At 31.4% G+C, this 24,935-nt stretch overlaps 1 protein-coding gene across 1 annotated transcript; it reads right to left on the bottom strand.

Moving 5' to 3' along the window:
* Positions 1 to 17,788: 17,788 nt before the first annotated feature.
* Positions 17,789 to 23,746, bottom strand: LOC122608380 (probable zinc metalloprotease EGY2, chloroplastic). Its single transcript, XM_043781482.1, has 14 exons — positions 23,447 to 23,746; positions 23,268 to 23,346; positions 21,987 to 22,067; positions 21,836 to 21,910; positions 21,654 to 21,740; positions 21,524 to 21,574; positions 21,317 to 21,427; positions 21,169 to 21,243; positions 20,990 to 21,095; positions 20,799 to 20,892; positions 20,111 to 20,264; positions 19,290 to 19,497; positions 19,046 to 19,206; positions 17,789 to 18,251 (listed from the first exon to the last, which is right to left on the bottom strand). Exons 1-14 carry the CDS (start codon positions 23,611 to 23,613, stop codon positions 18,003 to 18,005), a joined length of 1,698 nt encoding a protein of 565 aa, XP_043637417.1. The 5' UTR covers positions 23,614 to 23,746; the 3' UTR covers positions 17,789 to 18,002.
* Between the last annotated feature and the right edge of the window lie 1,189 nt (positions 23,747 to 24,935).

Here is a 24,935-nt window from a genome sequence, read left to right as displayed (position 1 = left end):
GATTACATAAACAAATTATAATCAACCAAGTGAATCATTGTGAAATTTCTTCAAATAGTTGGTGTACAATCTATAACTTTAACTTATATTCAATTTTTTAATACATCAACAAAACTTCATAAAAAAAAAGTGAATACAACAATTGAATCCTCTAGTCTTAGGATAAGGATAATAATTTGCATCAACAATGAAGAAAGATGGCACCAAAGTCGATCAATAAAACCCACTACTCATATGAAGATCCCCAATGGGAAAAGATCAACAAAAACATCAAGAATCAACCTTGAAAAGTTAATACCCAAAACCCACAACAATTCAACATCCCTAGTTTGCAGCTTTCATCTTCTTTGTGTATTTGGGGAGAATTTGAGGGCTGTGAATTTGGGAATGGAAATAGTTTATATTTTAAGGAGAAAAAAAAATTAATGTTGAGTTAGTATAATCAGTAAAAAGAATTTGATTGATGTGTGAAATCGAGTAATAAAATTTATAAAACACGAACTACTAAAAAATTGACTACAACACACTTACAGGCAGTGAACCCGTTCGTATGCAATATAGTAAACCGGTAAATCCGAGGTCGAACACAAGGACTTTGTAAACAATTGTTCAAATAAAGTAATTCAGATTAAAAAGGGGTTTTTTATGGCCGAGTTGCCACGTTGCAAAAGTTAGTAGAAAAAGTTAGTAATCCCGTAGGATTAATCACAAGAAAGAGAATTTTGATTTTATGACAAAAAAGATTTAAAAGTCATCCGTCTTGACCTCGCTCAACAACATGTTCGGATTGCACATTAATGAAGTTTAAATTCAATTTTAGTTGATAAAGATAATCGTGACAAAACAAAGACACAAACTGGTACCACCAACGTTTGTAAAATTAATTAAATCACCTAATTAATTAGTTCTCTTGTAAAAGCTGGTACCACCAACGCTTAAAACAATTTCCCTAACCAACTAGTTTGTTTGACTATAAAATTAACAATTGTACCTATGTGAAGATAACGTGGTACCACCAGCCGTTACACAACACGTTGACAAAATAACTCCTTTTATTAAATGACATTCACTATCATACCATGAACTAGTGATAACTGTTTATAGACAAACAGTTAATAGAAAATCACATACGTATTCAACTAGTACCACTAACGAAGAACACATATGCCACCAATATCACATAATAATTAATAAGGAGTTAATCATCAAGATCTCGATACAACGATAATTAAAATCAACTTTGAATTATTAAATTAGTGCAATCCTACATATTGTATCACTCCATCAAGACGGATGATAAAAAGTTTAGCTACTCATGACAAGATTAATAAAACTAACAATTATCATATAAATAGAATCCATAATAATTGTATAGTAATATAGTCTCAAAATAAATAATAATAAAAGAGTTTGAGAAAAGAAATCAAACAAGATTTGGACTAGCGGATGAATGCTTAAAGCTGCTCGAATTCGAAACAAAAATTGCGGCTCTTATACCCACGAACCAAGCACCTCCTTGCGAATAATTAATTGCCAAAAACCCTCTAGCCGACCTCCAAACTAAAACCCTTCTAATAATATTTGTTCGATAGCTATCTGTTACATAGACTCCTTGTGCATCTAATGTAATATATATACAAATATGATATGATTTACTTGCATGAGGTCCACTTTGGGTTTAAGTTCGGCCGACTTCAATTCCCATAGTAACCGACCTCCAATTGTTTCTTTTTTTTTTTGCTGGGCTGCACGCAAGAACAAGGGGCTAGGCCCATTTAAGTATGTTGATGTCAAATTATGGACTTGATGTCCACGCATTCTTTTCTCTAATTGAGCCCACCATCAGATTCATTTGAAGTAATTAATATAATTGGGACTTAATACTCATTGACTTGCAACTGGAGTCAAACATGAATTAAAAGACTTTATCTTGAGCATTTTATGATACTCCACCTACATGAACCTACAATTCAAATATAATCAATTAAGTAACAAAATTCATTTAAACAGTTATTATTCAAGCATAAAAGAAATAATATCGCGTAAAATAATATGTGTAAAATAGGCGATATCATTGATCGAGAGAAAAATGTTAACCATGATCAAGGAAACTGAATGATGTGGATATGCCAAATCATCCTCCATGTTAGTTAGTAAAAATAAGTTAGTAAAATGTCTGTCAGTATAGCATTTCTCTTTTATCTTTTACGTTGGAGTTTGCTAATTGGTCATCATATATTTACTTCTATACTTCTATATCTATATCTATACATATTATCTTACTATATTATAAAAGAAATAGCCCATTTTATTTATGGAAGTGTTGAAAATATGTAATATTTTCACTTAGCACCCCTTAAAATATTTCAACATACACTACCCCATAACATTAATGATTAATTTACACTATCAATCCTTTATTCTTTAATATTTTCATTAACCATTTACATCAATTATCCACACCACTCGACGCCGTCTCCACCACCAACACTCGGCCCCCCACTACAATGACATTGTCACGACCACCGCCGCATTGCGCGGGTAACGTGCTAGTATTATAAAAAAAATCGCCCCCATGTTGATAGTTACATGCGAGAATTGTCGAAAATACCCTTAAATATTAAATTACATAATTAGTATTTTATTTTTTTCTAAATATCTCCATTAACCCCTTTATATCAATCACTTTTACAATATTTATCTACACCACTCGACGCCGCTTCCACCTACAACAGTCACCACCAACACTATACCGTCGCCACCACAACGACCACCGTGTTGATCGGGTACTGTGTTAGTACGGTAAAAAGAAAAAGTCTAGTATCTTTATAACTTACATTAATGATACACGACATTATTCGTTTTACATAATTGGCCATAAACATATCCGCTATATATAATTGCATACTATGAATTAAAATATGTATATGTACACTAAAGACGTTGTGAATTAATATCCAACACCTCCATTAGTACATCATATCATTTAATATTAGTCTTTTTACATGATGGACGGATAGTATATATATATATATATATATATATTAAAACAGTAAGAACTCTAGCCTTCTTCTAATCTAAAATTAACTTTAAATATTGTCACATAAGATTCTTATGTGGCATCCCCATATTTATTAACATTATTTTATCTAATTAACCTCATTCATTTATAATAATAATTATTATTGTATTAAAAATTAAATAAAAAAAATTAACATTATCATCGTCGTATCATCAAAGGAACCAAGTTATTTTGGCAAATATCTTTCACATCTCATACATCCTAATTCTTATCAATTATTATATGCCAATATTATCAAATTATATGTATAAATTCATAGTTTGGAATTTTTTTTTTCCTCATATTTCTTGGTCGATTAAATCTTTATGTTCTTATACTGATTAATAATATTTATTTACGATTTTTAAGTTTAGAGATTTAACATGGTTGATAATGTAATCACATGCAGATTTCGTAGCCTTTATATGATTGAGTTTTCTAAGTTATTTTCTTTTTAATTATTCATCCAAGTTGCATTTATTTAAGGATTTATTTATTTTACTTCCCTTGATACTTTTTGCCAATCAAATAGATGTAAAATATTATAAATACTTTTTTTTCTCAAGTAATTTGTTTCCTCATTATAATTTTCTGGGTCAATATTTTGTTAAATAATAAGTTAAAACAATCAGACCTTGTAAATATATATACTAGGTCTTTTACCCGCACGATGTGCGACAACTTAAAATAACTTAAAATAAAAGAAAAGTTTTGATATTATAATTCTTGATGGGATAAATTTTAAAAGAAATATGTCTTTTTGATAAATGTTACTAATTTATGTTGTACAAATAGTTAACTATTAGTTAATTAAATAATATATATTAATAGAAATACCTTCAATTATTTCCATACATGTTGAAGTACTTTATGTTATCCTCATTAAAGAATTATGTTATCATCATCACTTTATATTTTGCAATGATAAATTGATAGACACAACTCAAAAAACCTGTTTTAACTTGGATTCATCTTGGTAGGTTTAAAAAATACGAAAATATTGTAAAAAAACATTAACTATAATATAAATCTAAGAAATAATGAATACAATTAATGAACATAAACCTATGTGATTTTATAAAGGATGCAATCGCCTTGCATTCAAACCCGGTAACATAAGGCATCAAATTGTTACCTTGAATCAAATTGAAAACGATGTAATCTTCCTTCAACTTATTTTCCTTACGTAATATTAAAAACGCAAATCGATTTCTTATGTGCTAAAAGAAAAATGAAGAGCAAAGTTAAACAAAATTTTAAAAAAAAACGTATGTTAATTACTGAAAGAGTTTCTCTCCTTTTGATTATTGATGTCATGGTAGGAATTAAAAAAAAAAAAACTATTTAGTTTTGATTTGTTTTGACCCCCACGTCTTGGAACAAAAGAAACTACGTATCCTAATAACATAATAACCAAAATTTTTTCCATAAAAACTATCTAATTAATAATCTAAAATTTTCCTCTTTATTTAAAGTTATTTGGATCCATAACTAATTATTAGACTTAGAATTTGTTGCCAAAATTTTGGATCCATTAATATATAAAAGTTGGAAAAAAATATGGAGATGCCATGTAAGATAAATCCTATGTGCCAATTTTTAAAAATAACTTTAAATTAAGGTAGATGGTTTAAGAATGCTAGGATAACTACTTTTTTAATATATATATATATATATAGATACATATAGATACATATCAAAGGTAAATATCAAAATAACAAATAACAAAACAGGTGAATAATAACAAAACATGAACAAAACAAATGTAAAAGAATAAACTCTTTTGCAATAGAAATAGACGCGGGTAAATATATTTTTATACTTATATATATATATATATCTAAAATACTATTTTTTTAATTAAAAGTTAACAAATTAAAATATTCAATTTCACTTTATAAACATTTTTTTTACCTTGATAATTTCACAAACACTTATTGTGTTGCTCATTAAGTCTTATTGATTAAATAAATCATTCAATGCCAAAAGTTATTGCTTATCCATGTCATCACAAATATCTCGATGTCATTCGGATTTTCATGTCAAATCATAAAAAATATCACACATGACACATTCTTTAGATGGTGCCAAGGCATACAACCTTCTAAACGGAGTTGCGAGATTGTCACCATCAAGCCAATGATCATTCCAAAATCTTGTCTTATTTTCACTCTCAACTGTTCTTTAATAACATCTTAAGGGGGCTAGCAATCAAGTGTGCCTCAGAGAATGAGGAACATATATTATTACCATTTGTTTACTCAGGAACGCAGACTCAGAACTATGAATCACATTGATGATTTTAAACCTACGTAATTTAGAATATTTTGAATCACATGTCATATCCATTTGCACATATCAATGCTAAATTAAGAGTATCCAGGCCACCAAAACCACCCACTTTATTACCTAACAATTGCCTATCAGTAGATCCATTACATTTCATTTTCTGAGTTGGCCCCCCTCCTCTCTTACTCCTTCCATCAAAAAAATGAAGTTGTGATCTTTATCAATCGAAATAGAGAAAAATAATATATCCTAAATACTTTGAATTGCCGAGTTAGAATCCAACATAGACAACACATTAGTAGTGAGTTTAGATTTTATTCTATAATAACTTTGCAAAATTAATTAAATATAACCATGGATGGAGTCCCCACTCTAATTTGGTGAATCTTGTCTTATTTTCACTCCCAACTGTTCTTTAATAACATTTTAAATGGGCTAGTATACGAGTGTGCCTTAGAAAATAAGAAACATATATTTTTTCATATATTATTACCATTTGTTAACTCAGGAACGCAGACTCAGAACCATGAATCACATTGATGATTTTAAACCTAACATAATTCAGATTTTGAACCACATGTCATATCCATTTGTACGCATCAATGTTAAATTAAGAGTATCCAGACCACTAAAACCAAAACCAAAACCACCCACTTTTTTACCTGACAATTGTCTTCTAGTAGATCCATTACATTTCATTTTCCGAGTTCGACCCCCTCCTCCCTTACCCCTTCCACCAAAAAAATGAAGTTGTAACCTTTATCAATCGAAATAGAGAAAGATAATATATCCTAAATACTTTGAATTACCGAGTTAGAAAATATCATAGACAACGCATCAGTATTGAGTTTAGATTTTATTCTATAATAACTTTACAAAATTTATGAAATATAACCTTGGATGGAGTCCCTACTCCAATTTGGTGAATCTTGTCTTATTTTCGCTTCCAACTGTTCTTTAATAACATCTTAAGGGGGCTAGCAATCGAGTGTGCCTTAAAGAATGGGAAACATATATTTGCCCATACATTATTAACATTTGTTTTACACACGAACGCAGAGTCAGAACCATGAAACACATTGATGATTTTAAATCTAACGTAATTTAAATTTTGAACCACATGTCATATCCATTTATACATATCAATGCTAAATTAAGAGTATCTAGACCACCAAAACCTAAACCACCCACTTTTTTACCTGACAATTGTCTTCCAGTAGATTCATTACATTTCATTTCCGAGTTCGACCCCCCATCCTCTCTTACCCCTTCCACACAAAAAAATGAAGTTGTAATCTTTATCAATCGAAATAGAGAAAAATAATATATCCTAAATACTTTGAATTGCCGAGTTAGAATCCATTATAGACAACACATTAGTATTAAGTTTAGATTTTATTCTATAATAACTTTGCAAAAATTATGAAATATAATCATGGATGGAGTTCCCACTTTAATTTTGGTACAATGAAAAGTTTTTTAATAGTATTTTTGTAATTTTGTTCCTACAAAATATTAATAAATAAAGAATACTACAAACATTGACTTTGTTGTCATAGGCTTATTCTTTGTAAGTACATCAATTTGATGGAAACATTATTTTTAAAATAAACCTCTCTAATGGTAAAATAATAATTTTTTGTTGTTTTATTTTTAATAAAATAAGGGTGGGGGGGGGGGGGGGGGGGGTTGGAAAAAATGTTTTTTCTTTGTTTAGGTAATTGTATAGTACATTGATAATATAGTTGTATGTAAAAACATTATATTTTTTTCAAAATCCTTTATAATGGTAATCACAATAGTCATGCATATTTAGAAGTTATATTGTATATCATTAATTTTGATAATTTATTTTATGTTGTTTAATAGAGCGTAACTTTTCTGTTATCACATGCTCTAAAATTGCAGATCAATGTTAAAGCTTGACATTCCCAAAGTTGTCACTCACCTAAGCTAAACTCCTCATTCTCAACACTGTCATTGATAATTTCTAAACCCGATATTATTATAATTATAATAGTAATAATAATAATAATAATAATTATATATATATATATTGTAGATACAGGGTGTTATGCCATTATTAATATTCAATTTTATTTTATTATGGTTTAAAATATAGCTTACTATATTTTTATTAATAGAAAATTGATCTATATATTTTATATGAAACATATCTTAAATATTTCAATTTAAAATATGCTTTATTTTTTTTTATATGATATTAACTATTATTCTATTGGATAAGATATAAGATAGATAGTATTATTTTATTATTAAGATATATATTAGCTATTAATCTATTGAATATATTATATTAGAATTATTGGATAAAAAGTATAAATTTGTGATGGAAATCAAAAAGTGTAAATTAAATATAAAGGGGGATTTTTTTTGTATAGTTATAAAAAGTATAAGTATTAATATTGTCATTTAATAAAGATGAAATAATTAAATTTGATCTAATGGTTATAAATCAAAGATGAAATTCATCCAAGGGTTCTTGTTTGTTTATGAATGAATTTAACACCTTGTTATATATATGTCTTTGATTTATAACCATTATATATATATATATATATATTGGTAGATAATAAGTCATAATCAAACTGCAATTAACAATAAACAAAATAAAAGAGATGCAAAATAACAATAACATTACAATTAATCTAATAATAAATAAACACGAACAAAATAAACTTAAAGTGGTATAAAAATAAACCGGATGTCTTTTTTTTGTTAAGAAATTTCTTGAAATTGATTTGTTTATTAAGTATAGGAAAGAGAAGATTATTACGAATTAGAATAATTAATAAAATTTTAGGTTGTATTTACATAATAATAATTTATTTGAAGAGTTTTAAGGATAATACATATCTTTAAAATTTTAAAAATTTTGTTTTGATAGAAAAAGATCTATAATAAAGTTTTAATTAATAATTATCTATTAAATAAAAAAAATAAAAAAAAATCTAAAAAAAAAGGAAAGAGCTACCAGGGGGTGTTAGGGGAGATTAGGGTGTCAAGTGTACCTCAACCTCCTCTTTTATTTTTATTATTACTAGTGCTCAGACCCATTTATTGAACGGGTAATCTCAAGATATATAATAAATCTTATAATAATTGTGACACAAAAAATATATGACCAATATCACAACTTAATAAATACGAAAGCCAAAGAAAAAATATATGAAAATTAACTCCATATAAATATTGATTTCAGTTTACTTTTTTTTTCCTTTTTTCTCTTCAATTTTAGTTAAATAAAAAAGAGAAACAAAAAGTGTATGAACAATATCACAACTTAATTAATACGAAAGTTAAAGAAAAAACATATGAAAGTTAACTCTGTATAAATATTGATTCCAGTTTACATTTTTTTTCAACTTTATCTATATAAAAAGAGAAACAAAAAGTGTATAACCAATATCATATCTTAATCAATACGAAAACTAAAAAAGAAAATTAATAAAAATTAACTTCATATACATATTAAAAAAGATAATAATAACAATAAAATAAGAATTTAATATTTAATAATGATTAAATATGGACAAAATATGTAAATCAAAAAATGTTTTTGGTAGTTGATCGTAGTTTTTTTTTTTTTTTTGCCATAGGTTTTTTCTTAGGCTTGAAAATATGTGAGAGTTTTTTTATGTGATATATATATACATAATAATAATAAAGATTTTTTTATAAGATTTTTTATTAAAGGTCAGCCGTTTTTTATTAAATAAATATTAAAAAAAAATAAAGGATTAATAAGGATAGAGTATTAGACTAAAGGAGTGAGATTAGGGGTGCCAAGTGTACCCCAACCCCTTTTTTAGTTATATTATAGATAGATTATATATATATAGATAGATATAGATATAGATATAGATATATAGATAATAGATATAGATAGATAGATTTGTTATCGTTTAAATGCTAAAGATATATATGTTAAGTTAATTATTCTGACAAAAAATATAGATCATCCCTTAAACGAGCTTAATTCTACTCTGTAAATCCGTAGTATACCTAGATGGAAAAAAAGTCATTATGTAATTTATGTAGTAGTTAGTTATCTAGCATGTTCTAAAATAGTACTACCTATAAGAATTGATGTTCATTTATAATGTGCAAGAAAATAAAGTTATTGTTATCCTTTAGCTTTATTCCTGTATTAAAAGTTTATAATTTATTGTGGAATATCTCCAATAATGATATTTGTTCGTTATTAATGATTCAAATTAATTGTTAAAAAATAAATAAATAAAATTTTAAAATAATGTTAAACTATGTAACAAAATAATTTTCGATAAATCATATTTTTATTCTAAAATATTATCATACATAATAAACTGCTGCGTATATAACAACTGTAAGTCATATATGAAAATTTGAAAACACTATTAAATGTCGATAACTTTATGGTCATCTTGAATGTTTTCAATGAAACGTATATGAAAAATAATACAACATTTATGTGTTAATTGATGGTTTTACGTATTATGATGTAATATAATTTCATGATGGGGCGGTATTAAAAGGTGCTATAAAATCTTTTGTCCTTTTAAAATTGGAGTCTTTTCTAATGAATTTATGCATTTTGTCCTTTTAAAATCTTTTTTTTTCTTAATACCGTCCTCCGTATTTCATGTTATAAATCTCTCTGTGTCAGTAGGATAAAAGATACGCTTGAGTTTGATGATCAAAACCCTTTAATTTCATGTTGTGAAACTGAAATCTAAGTTGTAGTATGATAAGAAAGTGATTCTTGTTAGGAAAAAAAATCTAAATCTTTTTTGATTAATTCTCTTAAATAATTAGTTTAAGTTTTTTTTTTTTTTAACTATAAAATAACTACAAGTGGTAAAATTAAGAGGTAAAATTAAGAGATAAAATTAGACATGTGCACGAGTCAAAACCGGCCCGATCGGTGCAAACCCGTGACTCTGCAAAGCAAAAAAATCAAACCCGTGACCCAACCCGTTACCCTTACAGGCGGGTCGGTTCGGGTGGGTTTTGGGCCGGTTCGGTTCGGTTATCGGGTTTAAAGGGATTTTTCTTCTTCACTTGTCAAAACCCGAGCGACCCGCCCCGGCCCGAGACCCGAAGGAGCACCAAAATCAAACCCGTGACCCGGTCCGTTACCCCTTCGGGAAGGTCGGTTTTCAGGCAGGTCAAGACCGGGTCACAGGTTTTCGGGTCATATACTCATGCCTAGATAAGATTAAGAAAAATAATTAGTGATCGTCCTACCTAGTTAACCTAAAAATCTTTCTAATTATAAGATGAAAAGGATCGATAAAATCAAGAGATAATTAGAAAATATAATTAATGAAATCTATCAACGTGATTTTTGGAGAATTTTTAGACAAACGATATATCATTTCACTTCTGAAAACAAGATAATCCGTATGAGGTGTTGATGAAATGCTAATGATTAGATCTTCCCAACATCAAGGGAAAAAAATATATTTTTCTTCGCCTATAAGAACGGCGTGTTAATTGGTTGTGGCTCAAACCCTAAACATTCAAGCGGACGGTATGCTAGAGGTTAAAGCCCAAAGGCACCACTGCAGACCAAGGATGCGATAACACAGCCCGCACGCGTCTGAAGAGATAAATACCTGAAACCATGGGGAATTAAGATTCGATCCCTGGTCTCCAAGGCCCCTAAACCCCCAAAGAGGGCCCTAGGTGGACCAAGTGTAAGGCAAAAAAGTAATAGGGTTTGGTGGTTCACAATGAATTTCGAGCAGGAGGTGCTCAAAGTGTAGAAAGTGACTCGATGTCTGATGAGGGTTTTGACATCCAAATGGAAGGCGAAGGAGACCCTTGTTTGGTAAACTGAATATGATGGAAGCTGTGATGAATACAGTTAAAGTCGAAAAAGAACAACGTACATTGAATGGGGTCGTTTTCAATAAGTAATACGTTAATAGATACAATAATTAGAACAGAATAAGTGAAATTGTAAATGAAGATTGAATATAAGTGATGGCATTGAGGAATACATGATGTTTGATATTATTGAAGAAAAGAGTAAAATTTTTGGAGGTATTTTCAGCAAACAGAACTTATGATCAATCCTTCAGCTGGGGTTAACTTCTTATTAACTGCTAATTTTGGCCACCAAAATAAGACCATGCCAGTGGCCAGTGGGGCTGCTAAATATAATAGAGATGGATCCTAAGATTAGATTCTGCAAAGGCGACACATGAACTTGCGGTGACTAACAACAAAGATCAAGTGACAGAAATTGTGGGTTTACCCTCTGTTTGGCATGATTTATATCTGGCGGTTATTGACGGGAAGCTGATAAACAACCTTAAAGTTAGTAGTAATACAACGATTATGCCAGTGTTCATCCTGCGAACAGAGGTGCAAAAAATGGATCTATGGTGCATAGGTATGAAGTCTAGATAACTGAAGGGTATTGAAGTGGAGATGGGGCTGTTTCGAAATAATATTATTGCGGAAAAAAATAAGGCAATTCTAAGACATTATATGGTTTTGTGACTCAACTAAATGACCCAACTGAGTTTACACCACCAATCTTCATTCCACAAAAGACTCGTAAGTCCTTTGCACAATCTTAAGCCCAATATACTCGGAGTGTATCCATGAAGTTCCGGAACAGCAACCCAGAACACCTACGAGCATTATTCATCACAAAAACCCAAAAGAAGTCCTACCACATCCCGAACCCTGTGGCTATCCAAGAATCATTACAAGGCAAACAAAAAAAATCCTATTATAAATATTAAAACCTAAATCCTAAATCAATCATAATGGTCGACCATCTCGAAACATATGAAAAGGAGATTCAATTGTTTGCAGTGGTCCCAACAACACCCAACATCATTGGATTGATATATACATAAATATAGAGATATATAGATATAGATATATACATTAAAATGCAACATAAAATGCAAAGAATGAGGATGAAGATATCTTTGGATATCGCAATAAACCATTTAAAAAAAAATAATAAAAAATTGTAGGAATGGAAATGGACACTTGATACCACTAGCAAACACCTAAGATGTTCTATTATTTACAAACTTGAAGAAAATCTGACCAATTGATCCATTGATGGTCTTATCCATTTAGGTTGCAAGATAATGATAAACAATGGGGACGGGAAAGGTTCATTTATAAAATAAAAGTATTTTCAAGATGTAGCTATGAGACAACTTTGTCTAGCTAAAGTAGTGATAAATTATCCTAGTAACAAAACAAATGGGGCCTTTAGACAGTCCATCAATTCCTAATTTCCAATGGAAATCAATCAAAAATTGGAACTAAATCAGAACCCTCTTCATAACTCCATTCTTCCCTTGAATATTCTTGATATTAGTAGTCTAAGGCCATTACTTCTGGTAAAACAGCTTCACCATCTTTTGAACTTACATTTTGCCTTTTTGTTGAACTATCATTGTACTTACATAATTTAGTATCCTTTCTTTTTGTTGAAACAAAACTTTCAACATAACTACCAAAAACGTTGAACCTATGACTCGAGATATAAACATTTTTGCTAAATGTTCTTTTCTCAAAATCATATATCAACATGTGACCTTTTGTGGCCATCCGAATTTTACCATTGTCATAAAAAATCATCAAATATATCAAGTGTAATTTTAGTCCAAGATTCTTTAACACCGTACGTACTCATTCATCAACCAAACCGCAAACTTTCCATCCGACGAATTCACATAAATGGCAAGCTTTCCACCAAGAACAACAGGTTCGCAATTGATAATTCTATAACTACATAAATTGGGTGAAGGGACTTCACTAAAACACTCGTCTACTAAACTAAAAGCAACAATTACTTGATCAGAGGTATCTCTCTTTCTACCAATCCAATGAAGAAACCCGTTAACATAAACAACAGCTGGCGAATAAGAACAATCATAAGGAGTATCGATGATTAGCAAATGATGGTAACGTACAACCTTGTAATCATCCATAACTGGATCATAACCAACTCCATGCGTGCTCGTAATGTATAACTAATTATGATTCCTCTTAAGGCCAATCTTCTTATGGATAGTTTTTATGAATGAAGGATCTGTAATTAGTAGAGATAGCCAATCCTTTGAAACGCACCTGACGGAAGACGATATAGAATTTGAGTGATGATATTCGATTGAATATTCATCATATTTGCTGCGCATGGATTCATATTCATATCGTCGACAGTTACGAGTACATGTATGTATATATAAACAGGGTTTTGGTGTCGGTTCGATTGATTTATATTATTTATTATGTGTGGGCTGGGCTGATATATATTTGTCCCATTGGGCCGGCCATCAGTAATTTATTCCTGTCCATTCGCACCAATTCTGTAATTTTTGTCGAATGGAAATTGTTTGTTTTTAGTTATAAGTTATAACAATGGAGTCTATAAGGGTGAGTTTTTTTTTTTTTTAAAAGGTAATTTTTATTGACATACACCTCGACAAATTATCAAGGCAAACCGATTACAATATACAACAATTTTACGTTAATTTAAATATACACCAATCATGCCAACTAATGCTCACATTCATTTTACAGTTCCTATACTAGAGATACCCCAACGATCTAACGTCTTGGAAAATAGACTCCACATTGACGTCTACAAGGGTGAGTGATATATGATGGGTTGAAATTACAGTAAGGTGTTTGGTAGTATACTAGTATGAAATACAAAGGAGAGAAAAGAAATACAGTAAAAATGACTACACTTATTTGGTTGTATAAGAAAAAAGAATTGAGAACGGAGAAGTAAAATGAATTCTATCCTCGTCTCCCAATAATTATAAGAAAAACCTTTTCAGAAGTGATATCCGTACAACACAAATTAGCCATCCACATCATATATATATATATATTCTACTACACAGTGTACAACTGCGTAAAGCAATGATTATTGTGTATGACTAATTTGTGTTGTGAGGATATCACTTCTCGAAAAAGAATGACTTATGAATGTATTTGACCGACCACAATTTTCTAATTTGGATTATATTATTATACTGAACGAAATTTATGTTGTCTTTTCATATTAAAATAATAACTAATTTACCTGCATATTATGCGGGTAACCGAATGGAATATGATTTTTTTTAAGATATAACACAATGAACGTGTTTAATTTTTATTATATTGAACACTTTTACATTATATGTTTTGAGTAAGTGATGTTAATACTATAATCTATTTAAAAATCATAACATAATAATAACATATACATCAAATTAGCTATGTTAAAAAATCTAATGATCATTCAAATCTCATATCTCTTAATTCTAAAATAGTGATACAATAATTAATTTTGATTTACAAATTTGTTTCTAATTTCAATATTGATCCTAATGGAATCTTTTCATGATCATGTAGTAAAATTATTTTAAATTTATAATATCTTGAAATAAGTTACCACCATTTTCAATTCTTTTTGGATGATGTCATAAAAATATCAAGATTACTAACTAATATGCCATTGAAGTCTTTTTTAAAATAAAATAAAATGACATCATCACAATCTTATTTTATTAATATATAAGAGATATGAGATTATAATAATATTTATAATTATAGATATATAAAAAATGGGGAAGTGAAGGTGAGGTTGTCACACAAAACTTGGGTACAAAAACTTCTCGCATCTTGATTTTTTATTCCATAAAAATCATGAGGGGGGGGGGGGATATTTAAAAATGAGTATGTGAGAGATTTTTCACCTAAGTTGGGTGTGTGACAACCCCATACTCACTTTCCTATATACAAAGGGGGAAGTGATTAAGTGAAGATGATGTTGTCACACACCGAACTTGGTTGAAAAATCTCTTACATTTTAGTTTTTTATTCCATAAAAAATCATGAGGGACTAAAAATTTATTAATTATACAAAAAATATTTTAAAAAGAGTATGTGAGGGCCTGAGGGGTTTTTCCATCTGCCAACTATTATTCTAATTACATTCAGACGATTTAACATCAAATTCTATGATTTCAATGATGGAAATAATTATGATTCGTATTGTATATATAATGAAAATATGATAATAATAATGTGTACCTGACGATCTAAAGGACCTTGTAATAGCAATAATGTTTGCCATTGATGTCGGGTTCCCAAAACAAGATGATTGTTTAATGATGGGATTAAGGATATGAGAGAGAAAGTGCACACGCAAGAATAAGATTAAGCTTAGACCTAAAATGGTTGGAAATGACTCTCTATATATAGAGAGAGCATTTACATTTTAGACCCTGGTGTTTAGCACGTGCAATATAAGTCTCCGTAGTTTCAATCACCTAATGAGAAACCCTATAGTATGTCTTTAAGAGTAAATACACTCATCATATATATACTAGACATAGGGATTTCAGTTATCGTCAATTATCATATCACGAATGATAAACGATTAGTGACAGTCACATTTAACGTGGTTCCAACATTCAACTATATCACACATGATTTTAATGTTATTCATCAGATTGGGCACTCTTAATCAACAACGTCATAATTAAAATTAAATTGAGGCAACCATTGATATAAAAAACTCAATGTATGCGTTGTTATCAAAGATTTTTTTTTTCTCTCTTTATTTTTAAGCAATTTAATTTCGTTTGTTTTGTTTTATTTTTTGTTTTTTACGGAAAAAAAAATAACCGATATTTGGACTAAAAATACTCAAGATAATTTTATGTAAAGACTCAAAGATTATTTCGTGGCCAAAGATTTGGAAGTGAGAACCGGAACTTATGATCTTGAAAAAAATAATAGTTAGTGCATATACTAAAAGAAATAAAGTACGTATTTGAACAGAAAAGCTTTAATAAAGATCTTGAAAATATGTTTTATCAGAAATAAAGTAAATAAATTCCAGGTAAGTATATGAAAATCTCAATACAGTGATCTTGATGAAAATTGAAGAAAAAAAGTGTGATAAAGTAAATAACACCGCGATATGTATTGACGGGGAAAAACATAGATCCTATTATGGAATATTACGTAAAAAACCCCGGAAATAAAAAACAATCGTTCCTGCCTTAGTTAGTGATTAAAAAAAAGAGAAATGCTAGACACACAAACTAATTACAAGCAAAGTTTTACAAAATGATGTGTTACCAATAAAATGAAGAGTGAGAATGAAGAAAGAGAAAAAGAGTATTACATAATACATATAAGTGGTCCATCTAATATGACACATGAGTTTGTAAAAAACAAATTGTAATTTGTTTGTTGATGTAGCATACCTCAAAAAAAAAATACAATGATGAAAGTGTTTTGATTGATTTCTAAGTGATAGCAGAAAAGAGAATTATAACTTAAATCGATCAAGTAACAATGTCTTTATAACTGAAACTAAACAACTGACATCCCGAAATATCAGGGATCATCTTTGTTTCTTTAGAGAGGTGCATAGACTGAGTAACAAGTATTCCTTACCGGAAAAATAAATAACCGATGTTTAGGACTATATCAGACGATGTCCACGTGGGGTTTTCAAATGACGTGGCATGCTGAAATGGCCCTTAACGGGTAACCAACGATGAAAACTAACGGTATTACCTTTATTGAGAAATTTTTAAAAATGATATCCTTTTAATAGACGAAACCTAAGTAGATTCCCTTTAATAGGAATTTTGGGTAAAAATGTTAGCTTTTTATGTATTTTTCTCTATTTATAATTCAGGTTTTAGTGTATGTTAGGTTAGTTTATTGGGCCGGGCTCATAGATAGTTTTTTAGTTAATGGAACTTATATTTTTAAGGTAAGTATTCCCGACATCAATTCAGAAAATCTTGTTGAAATTTTTAGTTTAGTCGGTAATGATAATTAAAGGAATAAAAACAAAAACTTAAATTTTTGATTCCTTTAACAAGGAAAAATAAGCAACGATTTATGACTCGTTTGTACGCTTATATCTATGAGTCGTGAGGACTTTGAAATTTGAAAAGGCTGATTCTTCATACTAAGGAACGCCCTTAAACGCCCTCCACATTGCCCCAAAAGGCGTTCTCCACCAAAAAAAAAGTTTGTCCAGTCGCATTTTGGACGCTCAAATTAGTCCCTAGCTATGGAACCATGCTCGCCTGCAAAGTACTTCTATCATAAGCCTTTCGTATACTTTTTTGTCTTTTTTATATATAATATTAATATATTAAAGTTTTATTTAATTAAAAAAAATGTGGGTTCTCTAGAACCCTTACTCCAAGGTTTAGAAGGGGTGTGAGGTGGCATCCCACGTGGCACAAAAAGTGCAAGGGGAAGGGGTCCTAAGAACCCCTTACTCCTAGTAGTCTAAGGTTATGCTTGAATTTGTATTTAATACGAATAAGTCGGGAGTATCATATCTTACCAATATATTTAAAGCTGGCATATCGAGTCTGACACGACACTAAATATGATAAGAAGCAAACCTATTAAGGCCAAGCATGACATGGAAACTAATTGTGTCAATTAATTCAAACACGATACCATATTTAACAGGTTACACAATCTATATATTTGAGGGCGATGGTGAGGTCCATGTGTCGCAAAATGTGGAAAAATTCACTCACCTCCATGAACAACAATTTAAAGTGTAAATGGTGACATATATTTTCATTATTTCACTACACTAAAGAGATCATGTATATTATTTGTAGCACTAAAGACTTGTAATGGCTTCACTTGTGAAAGGGAAGGGGTAGGGCAAACAAACTAGTAAACTCATCACCAAAACTAGGATCCCCAGTGCAACGTACTTGTTGTCGGGCTCACTTATTTCTTCGGCTAGTGGAGCAATTGGGCCCCGTTGTAAGAAGAATATTAAAACTACCCAATAAAATGCCACATCATCCAGTAACGAGGATAGCCCCAATAACACGATAGAAGCAGCTGATAAACGATATGCAGCCTGCAAACAACAATAGAGTTTGTTACCCGGCCTTCATGCTACATCTTATGAGGCAAAGATAGACATTTTTACCCCTTTACGTACTAATGTATCAAGTTGGGATGTGCTTTACCTTAAACGGGTCAAATGGGCCAGATCAAAAAAATTTACCTAAAGGGAACTAGCCAAACATGTTGAAAGTTTCCCAATGTTTATTTTCAATGTATAACCTCCTAAATTTTTTTATTCAAAGTTTTATTTTTATATATAATTGGGATTGTAATCATAAGTTCATAACACACAAACCGTTTTTTAAAAGGAATGACGGAAAAGTGTTTGGGGATCAAACCAACTTGACCCAGCTCATTCCAAGTCAAACTTGGTTTGACTTGCTACCCAACTCGCCTATCATGCGACAAAATAAAATTTAAAAAGAAGTTAAAAGAATGGAATTGCAAAAAAAAAAAAAAAAAACTTCAATATGTTAAACGAAGAAAAAACATTCCATCAATATGGAATAAAATGTATTTGTCGGTTAAACAACCTGGCACCTTTCAACACAAACCCATTTCCACTTGTTTCCTTTTCCATCAAATTTGCCCATTTTGCAGTGACAATGAAACAAGAGAAATGATATTAGTTCCATGGTTTTTTATTATTCTACCACACAGTAATAACACACAGTACTAGACTACTAGCATTACACTAGCATTACAGCACACTATACAAGTTGAAGATGCATGGATGTGGTAGATGATTAAAAACTTATGGTACTAATATCATAGCCTATTAAACAATGGAATTGAAAAACAAACCTTTCGTCCCCATATTGCAAAAGATATCCGTCCACCATCTAGCTCTCCAGCAGGAATGCTGTTGATTGCGTTGATGAGAAGTCCTGCCCATGCCCATATCACCAACGGGTTCACAGATATTGTTGCTCCTTCTTTAAGAACATCACCAAGAAGTAGTTTTGCTATACAAAATGAACTACTAAATTCACAAACGAGAACATACTAGATAGTTTTATGGCCAATAAGTAATCAAGATAAACCTTACCTATCCCACCAGCAAGAAATGATTCGTGAAATACAGAAGCATCAACGATGACCCCAATACCATCGGCTGGCGGCAAATAAAAGCCCAAGAGAAGAAGAACGAGACCTAATGAAAATCCTGCTAAAGGTCCTGCTGCTGCAATCTTGAGAAGATCCTCACGGTTTGGTACAATGTTTAGAATCCTTGTTATTGCACCAAACGAGCCTATCTGCCACCAAAATGGGTCATCAATTTCAGCATTCCTCCTTTCTTCTTCTTTTTTTTTTTTTGAGTGTTTTTCCACACATTTGTTTTACAGACAGTGGAATTATTGTTAAATCGCCAAGATAAAACCAAATGCTAGATTGTGGAAAAAAATCTAAGCTAGAGGTATCTATACGCTCATTTAATTAGCACCTCACACATATTACTAAGTGATATCAGATGCAGCTAAATGGGCAGATTGGGCCACAGGTCCAAAGGGTTCGGATCAAAATGGGTGTTTTATATACACGTAAAAAAGATCTGGGTCGTATTTGGTTGACCTGAAACACCTATTGTCCAATGTTTATATATTTTTACATATAAATACTTGAAATATGATTACAAATGTTGGACTATTTAAATACTAAACTAAGTATTTGACTAAACTGATCTAGGAGGTTGTATGCATTAGAAAATACACCTTGTGCGATCCATTTGACCCGTTTTCTTAAGCTAATCTTTTTGATTTGACCTTTTAGAGACAAAACATGACCGAAATCAACCCTTCTATAATTAAACGGGTTAAAATGTGCCGCCAAAACCAAGTATATACGTATAACACACAAACTCAACCTCACCTGCCAACTGGGTACAAAGTATGGAACCCCAAGCTTAACTCCTGCACTTTTGGCAACTAAAATATGGCTGATTTCATGTACACCCAAAGCAAGTGCAGTTACAAGAGCACCAGAAAGCCCATCCTTCAATAACTCGGGGTTGTCAAAAACCGATCTGGGACATTACAGTATGCACATTATTGTTCATTCTCCTAGTCCAATGAACTCGATGGGCAAAAAACTATTGTGCTATATGGTAACTTAGCAGGAAAGGTAAAAGTAGCAACAGCAGCCCATTTAGTTATAAGCAGGCTAACTTGGGTTATGTTTTATCTCAAATGGGCCAAATCTACAAAACGAGTAAACAGGTCGAAATCAACCAAACCAAATGCTTACAACCTTCTATATAATGTACATTTGAGGAACTAGATTATCATTGTAATAGTAATATTTTTGTAATATTTATGCGCAAAAAAACTTAATATAAGAAATTAAAATTTTAAAAAAATGTGTCTGCGGGTCAACCCACCCAAACCCAGCCTATCTCAGCTCTTACTATAGGCATGACCTGTTTCGGCCCAACCCATTTGGACCAATTACCCGATCCAGCTGACCGTCCATCTTACCACCTAATTCCAGGTAACAGTTAAAGTAATTATAACTATAGACATGCGTGAAACCATGAGAATGATGGAATAGATTTACATACAACAAGTTGGATTGCAATGCCGGCACATTACGCAGTAGTAATGTGAATATCGTAACTAATCCAAAAGCTCCAGCAGCAAACCATTCAGGGACAGCTGCAAGAAAAAAAAAAACAACTTAGTGTTTAAGTGCGATGACTTCTAAAGGAGGATAGTCCTTCTACAATGACAAAAAGTATAGACTCGTTAATACCAGTGGTTTCAGGTTGTAAGGTCTTTCTTGGAACCACAACTGCCACGGGTTTATCATCCTCGGGGTTAATCAGAAGAAAAACCTTATATTGATCCCCAAAAGTGTCCTTCACAGAGAGTCAAAAATACATGAGTAACTTTTCATATGGTGAAATAGAAGAAATATGTGGGTAAACAAACCTGTAGCCTTTTGTCTATCTTTTTGTAACTCACGGCAGCCTGTCCACGCAAGTTTCCTTTGAACAATACTCCACCCTATAAGATAATGAATCATTAAAAAAAAGACACGATTTTGAGTGACCTAAAAGATAGCCATGTCGTCAATTACCTCGTATGGCTCCTGGCTAGTGATAAAGAAAGTGTCGAATCCAAACACTTGGTCTTTCAGTATGTCAATTGTTTCCTTTGGGATCATGATTACATCAGCAAGTTGTTGTGGCTATAGAAAACGGTATGAAGTTAAAAGGAGAGACGGTGTGATTGTATGAATGTATGATATGCATAAAAGCAGAAAGGACACAATCGAAATATTCACCTTTACACCTGGCAGGGGTGATCCACTTGTAATCTCCACATTTTCAACCACCTGATTTGGAACAACAGTTAGTACTATACAAAATTAAAAGATAAGATTTTGGGCAAAAGTAATAGTATAATGGGATTACCTCCATGACTTCTTTTGGTTTCTCTTCGACAACTTCTTTATTTAGTAACTTGTTAAGCATCTCGAGCTGACTAGATTTTCCTTGATCCTAGAAAGAACATTGGTTATTTTTATATTAGAAATCTAAACTATTAAGTAATGACAATATTTTTACATTTAGGACAGTTAAATTTGGTAAAAAACCTCGATTGGTCCTTGAGCCTTGGAACTATCCAGGAATTTGTTGAGTGATTCCAACTGACTAAGTTGGCTCTTATCCTAACAAAATTTATATTCATAAGATCAATAATCTAACATATATATAAAAGAAGATAATATCGATAAAAGCAGTTACTTTTGCTTTATCATCCCCCATGATATCAGTAGTTGAATTCGTTGATTCTGCAATTTCAACCGCTTCATGCACGTCTGTTTCCTATACAACAAGTTAGCAGATCTAAGCTTGTAACTAGATATAATATAATTGAACAAAATGTATGTGCAAGGAGACCCATAATCTTAGTCAATGTGGTTTTACGGCTTTATTGATTGGGTCTGTGTGGTTTTATCATTTAAAACTTCAGATCACATCTTTCAATATCCTTAAAAGTGTTGTCTGCGCCGTTAGAACACATTTGATTATGATGAAGTTTGATAATTGGCATGTCAATGTGTTCCTAATGCTGATGTGGCAAAACCCTTTATACAGAAAAAGCAGTATATCTATTTCGGTTACTGCCTCCTTTTCTTATTTAAATGATCTGATAGGTGTGGCTTGTTTCTAATAACTTGATCACTCCATCTAAATTATTCACAAGTCACAACTAAATGATTGCTTATGCCCCTTGCACTTTTACTGGTAGTTGAACCCATTCAAGAATCCAACACCAAATTTTGTAGCATGCAATAAATTCACCAATTTGGCTTTTAAATATGTTTGAATAAAGGTAGTTTTGTCAATATTTAACCCAAAACCCAACCTGAAATGGACACAGAAATAAACTGGTTAGGGTTATGTAATCCCAATCAACCAACCTGATTTTTTCGAGCAAGATTTTAGGATGGCCATTTGGATAAACGGGTTGAACCGCAACCATTTGACCCAGGTTGACCTAAAACCCATTTGACCTCGAAATCAACCCATTTGACCTGCAACCGACCTGCCAACATGTCTGACCCGACTAGGTCAAATGGGTCATGTGCAGGTTAATAGGTTTCAGGTTAGGGTTAAAATTCCAACCTAAATTTCCAATCAGGTCAAGTTCTAGTTGGGTAATATCAACCCCACCTACCTGAACGCAACCCACTTAACACCCCTAACTAAAAGTAATTTTCCTGGTCACTGCACGCTAACATGTCGTTATAGGCTAACCCATTATAGTATAACATCTCTTTTAGATGCGTCCTAATGTTTGCACGAACGCATGACATACAATGTTGACCTCTAGTAAATCTTTTTCCATTGACAGTTTCACAAGTTCTATTCTTTATAGCAATTTATAAAAGAACCATATACCCCGAGTTTTAAAAGCCTTCGATCAAACCACAATAACCAAAATAAGTATTCAGCCTATTCAAACCACACAATATTATTATTACTAAATGTTAATAAAAGACAACAGTTTAGATGAATCACTTTATCATTATCGTCGTCTGGTCCAGTCTCCGATTCACTCGCTCTGCATTTCACTACTCGGTTGCCACTAATTACTAACCTAAAAAATGCAGATCACAACATTAACTTGAATACTAGTATAAATATAAGTACACAGCCTATAATACAACAAGAAGTCATTCAGACAAGTTTAGTAGTACCTAGAAGAAGCACATTTAGGTCGATAAGAACTAGGGGGCGTGCGGGCATGGTTGATGTAACAAGACATGGAGGGCTGAAACTGGAAGTCATGACAAGAACCTGGAACAAAGTTGGCCCGAAAACACGGTGACGAGGTCATTGTGGATGTGAAGCTGATCATCTTCATTATTATGTTAATAAGGCTTGTGACATTGAAGTTGATTTTAACGAATTAAAGTTCAAGAGGAATTTGGTGTAAGGACTGACTGTTAAAGGTGGAGAGGGAAAGAAAGGCAATCCTTCCTTTGATATATTTCAGCATCTTATCTTCTTCAAACTAATTTATATATACATGATAAATAAATTAAAAAGAATAGGATATTTATATGGAATATTTCTGTTTTGTTTTTATTTGTTACTTACCCGCCATAATTCTAGTGTGGACTTCTTTTTACGGCCATACTAGTATATGATTCTTGTTTGTTTCACCAAAATGGATATTTGTTGCATTTTTGGTTATATAGTTGTTATACTGGAGTTCAAATGTATTTCGTAATTATAAGTTTTGAGACACAAAATTGATAATTTTAGCATAAATCCATAAATAAAACTACCAAATAAACAAAAAGAATTCTTTTTTTAAGCAGTTACCGGTTACTTATACAGTCAGTCATCCGTTACATCACATAGACCAAAAATAAGTACATACATCACATAAATACCCGAGTTTTGTCGTTACATTATATGTCATTATCCCCTTTTTTTTAACACAAAAGTATGAACGTATGGTAGAAAAGATCAACTAATAACTGGACTTGACCACCTGGGCTAAGAAAAGAAATGGACCGACCTCATTTCTATGAAGAAACCTCTTTTTAGGTGATATCATGTCCTGGGCTAAGTGAATATTTTCATTTGGCTAATAGCCTAATCGATCTTGAAATACTTCCCATTAGGCGCCACTTGGATTTGAATGACGTTGAAACCAAATACAACTCTTCATTCGTTGTCACTTGTCAGGATGGAAAATCATTATGGCATGTTCTCCCTTGGTGCAGGGCCAGGAGTTTAATTGTTTAGATGGAAGACTTAAGATTAATGTTAGCATTGGTTAAATGTCACTCAGTTATATCATATGTAACACTTAAAGAATGAATTTTCAAATTTAGCTGCTTCTTTCTTGGTTGTTGTTTTTGTCTAAACTATATTATCCATTTATCTCAGGATGGATCCACTTCTAAACACCATTTGTCTCAATATTGTTAATCAACTTCTAAAAGGAATGAGGAAGTTGTGTATAATCTTGTCCAAGAAAGTGTCAGGAATAAGCTCTTGTCCTTAAGAGTGAGGAAGACTAAGAATGTGGATAATATGGGGGGAAAATGAAGATTGAGTTGGGTGAATTTCAGTTTTGTGGCTAATTGAGGGTTGGAGAGTGTATGCTGCTACTTAAATATGTATGCGAATTGGAATAGTGAGTTGTGAAAGATGAAACTACTTGGTCCAATT

This window comes from Erigeron canadensis, chromosome 1 (assembly GCF_010389155.1).
Source record: "Erigeron canadensis isolate Cc75 chromosome 1, C_canadensis_v1, whole genome shotgun sequence".
NCBI lineage: Eukaryota > Viridiplantae > Streptophyta > Magnoliopsida > Asterales > Asteraceae > Erigeron > Erigeron canadensis.
This window is presented reverse-complemented; position numbering and strand designations above follow the sequence as displayed.

Bases quoted from the DNA above. Each gene is read 5' to 3' on its own strand.
- LOC122608380 (XM_043781482.1), bottom strand. From the start codon at position 23,613: ATGAAGATGATCAGCTTCACATCCACAATGACCTCGTCACCGTGTTTT. The intron at 21,911-21,986 runs GTAACTGCTTTT...AAATTTTGTTAG, and splicing joins TGGGGGATGATAAAGCAAAA to GATAAGAGCCAACTTAGTCA. The intron at 21,575-21,653 runs GTAATCCCATTA...GTTCCAAATCAG, and splicing joins AACCAAAAGAAGTCATGGAG to GTGGTTGAAAATGTGGAGAT.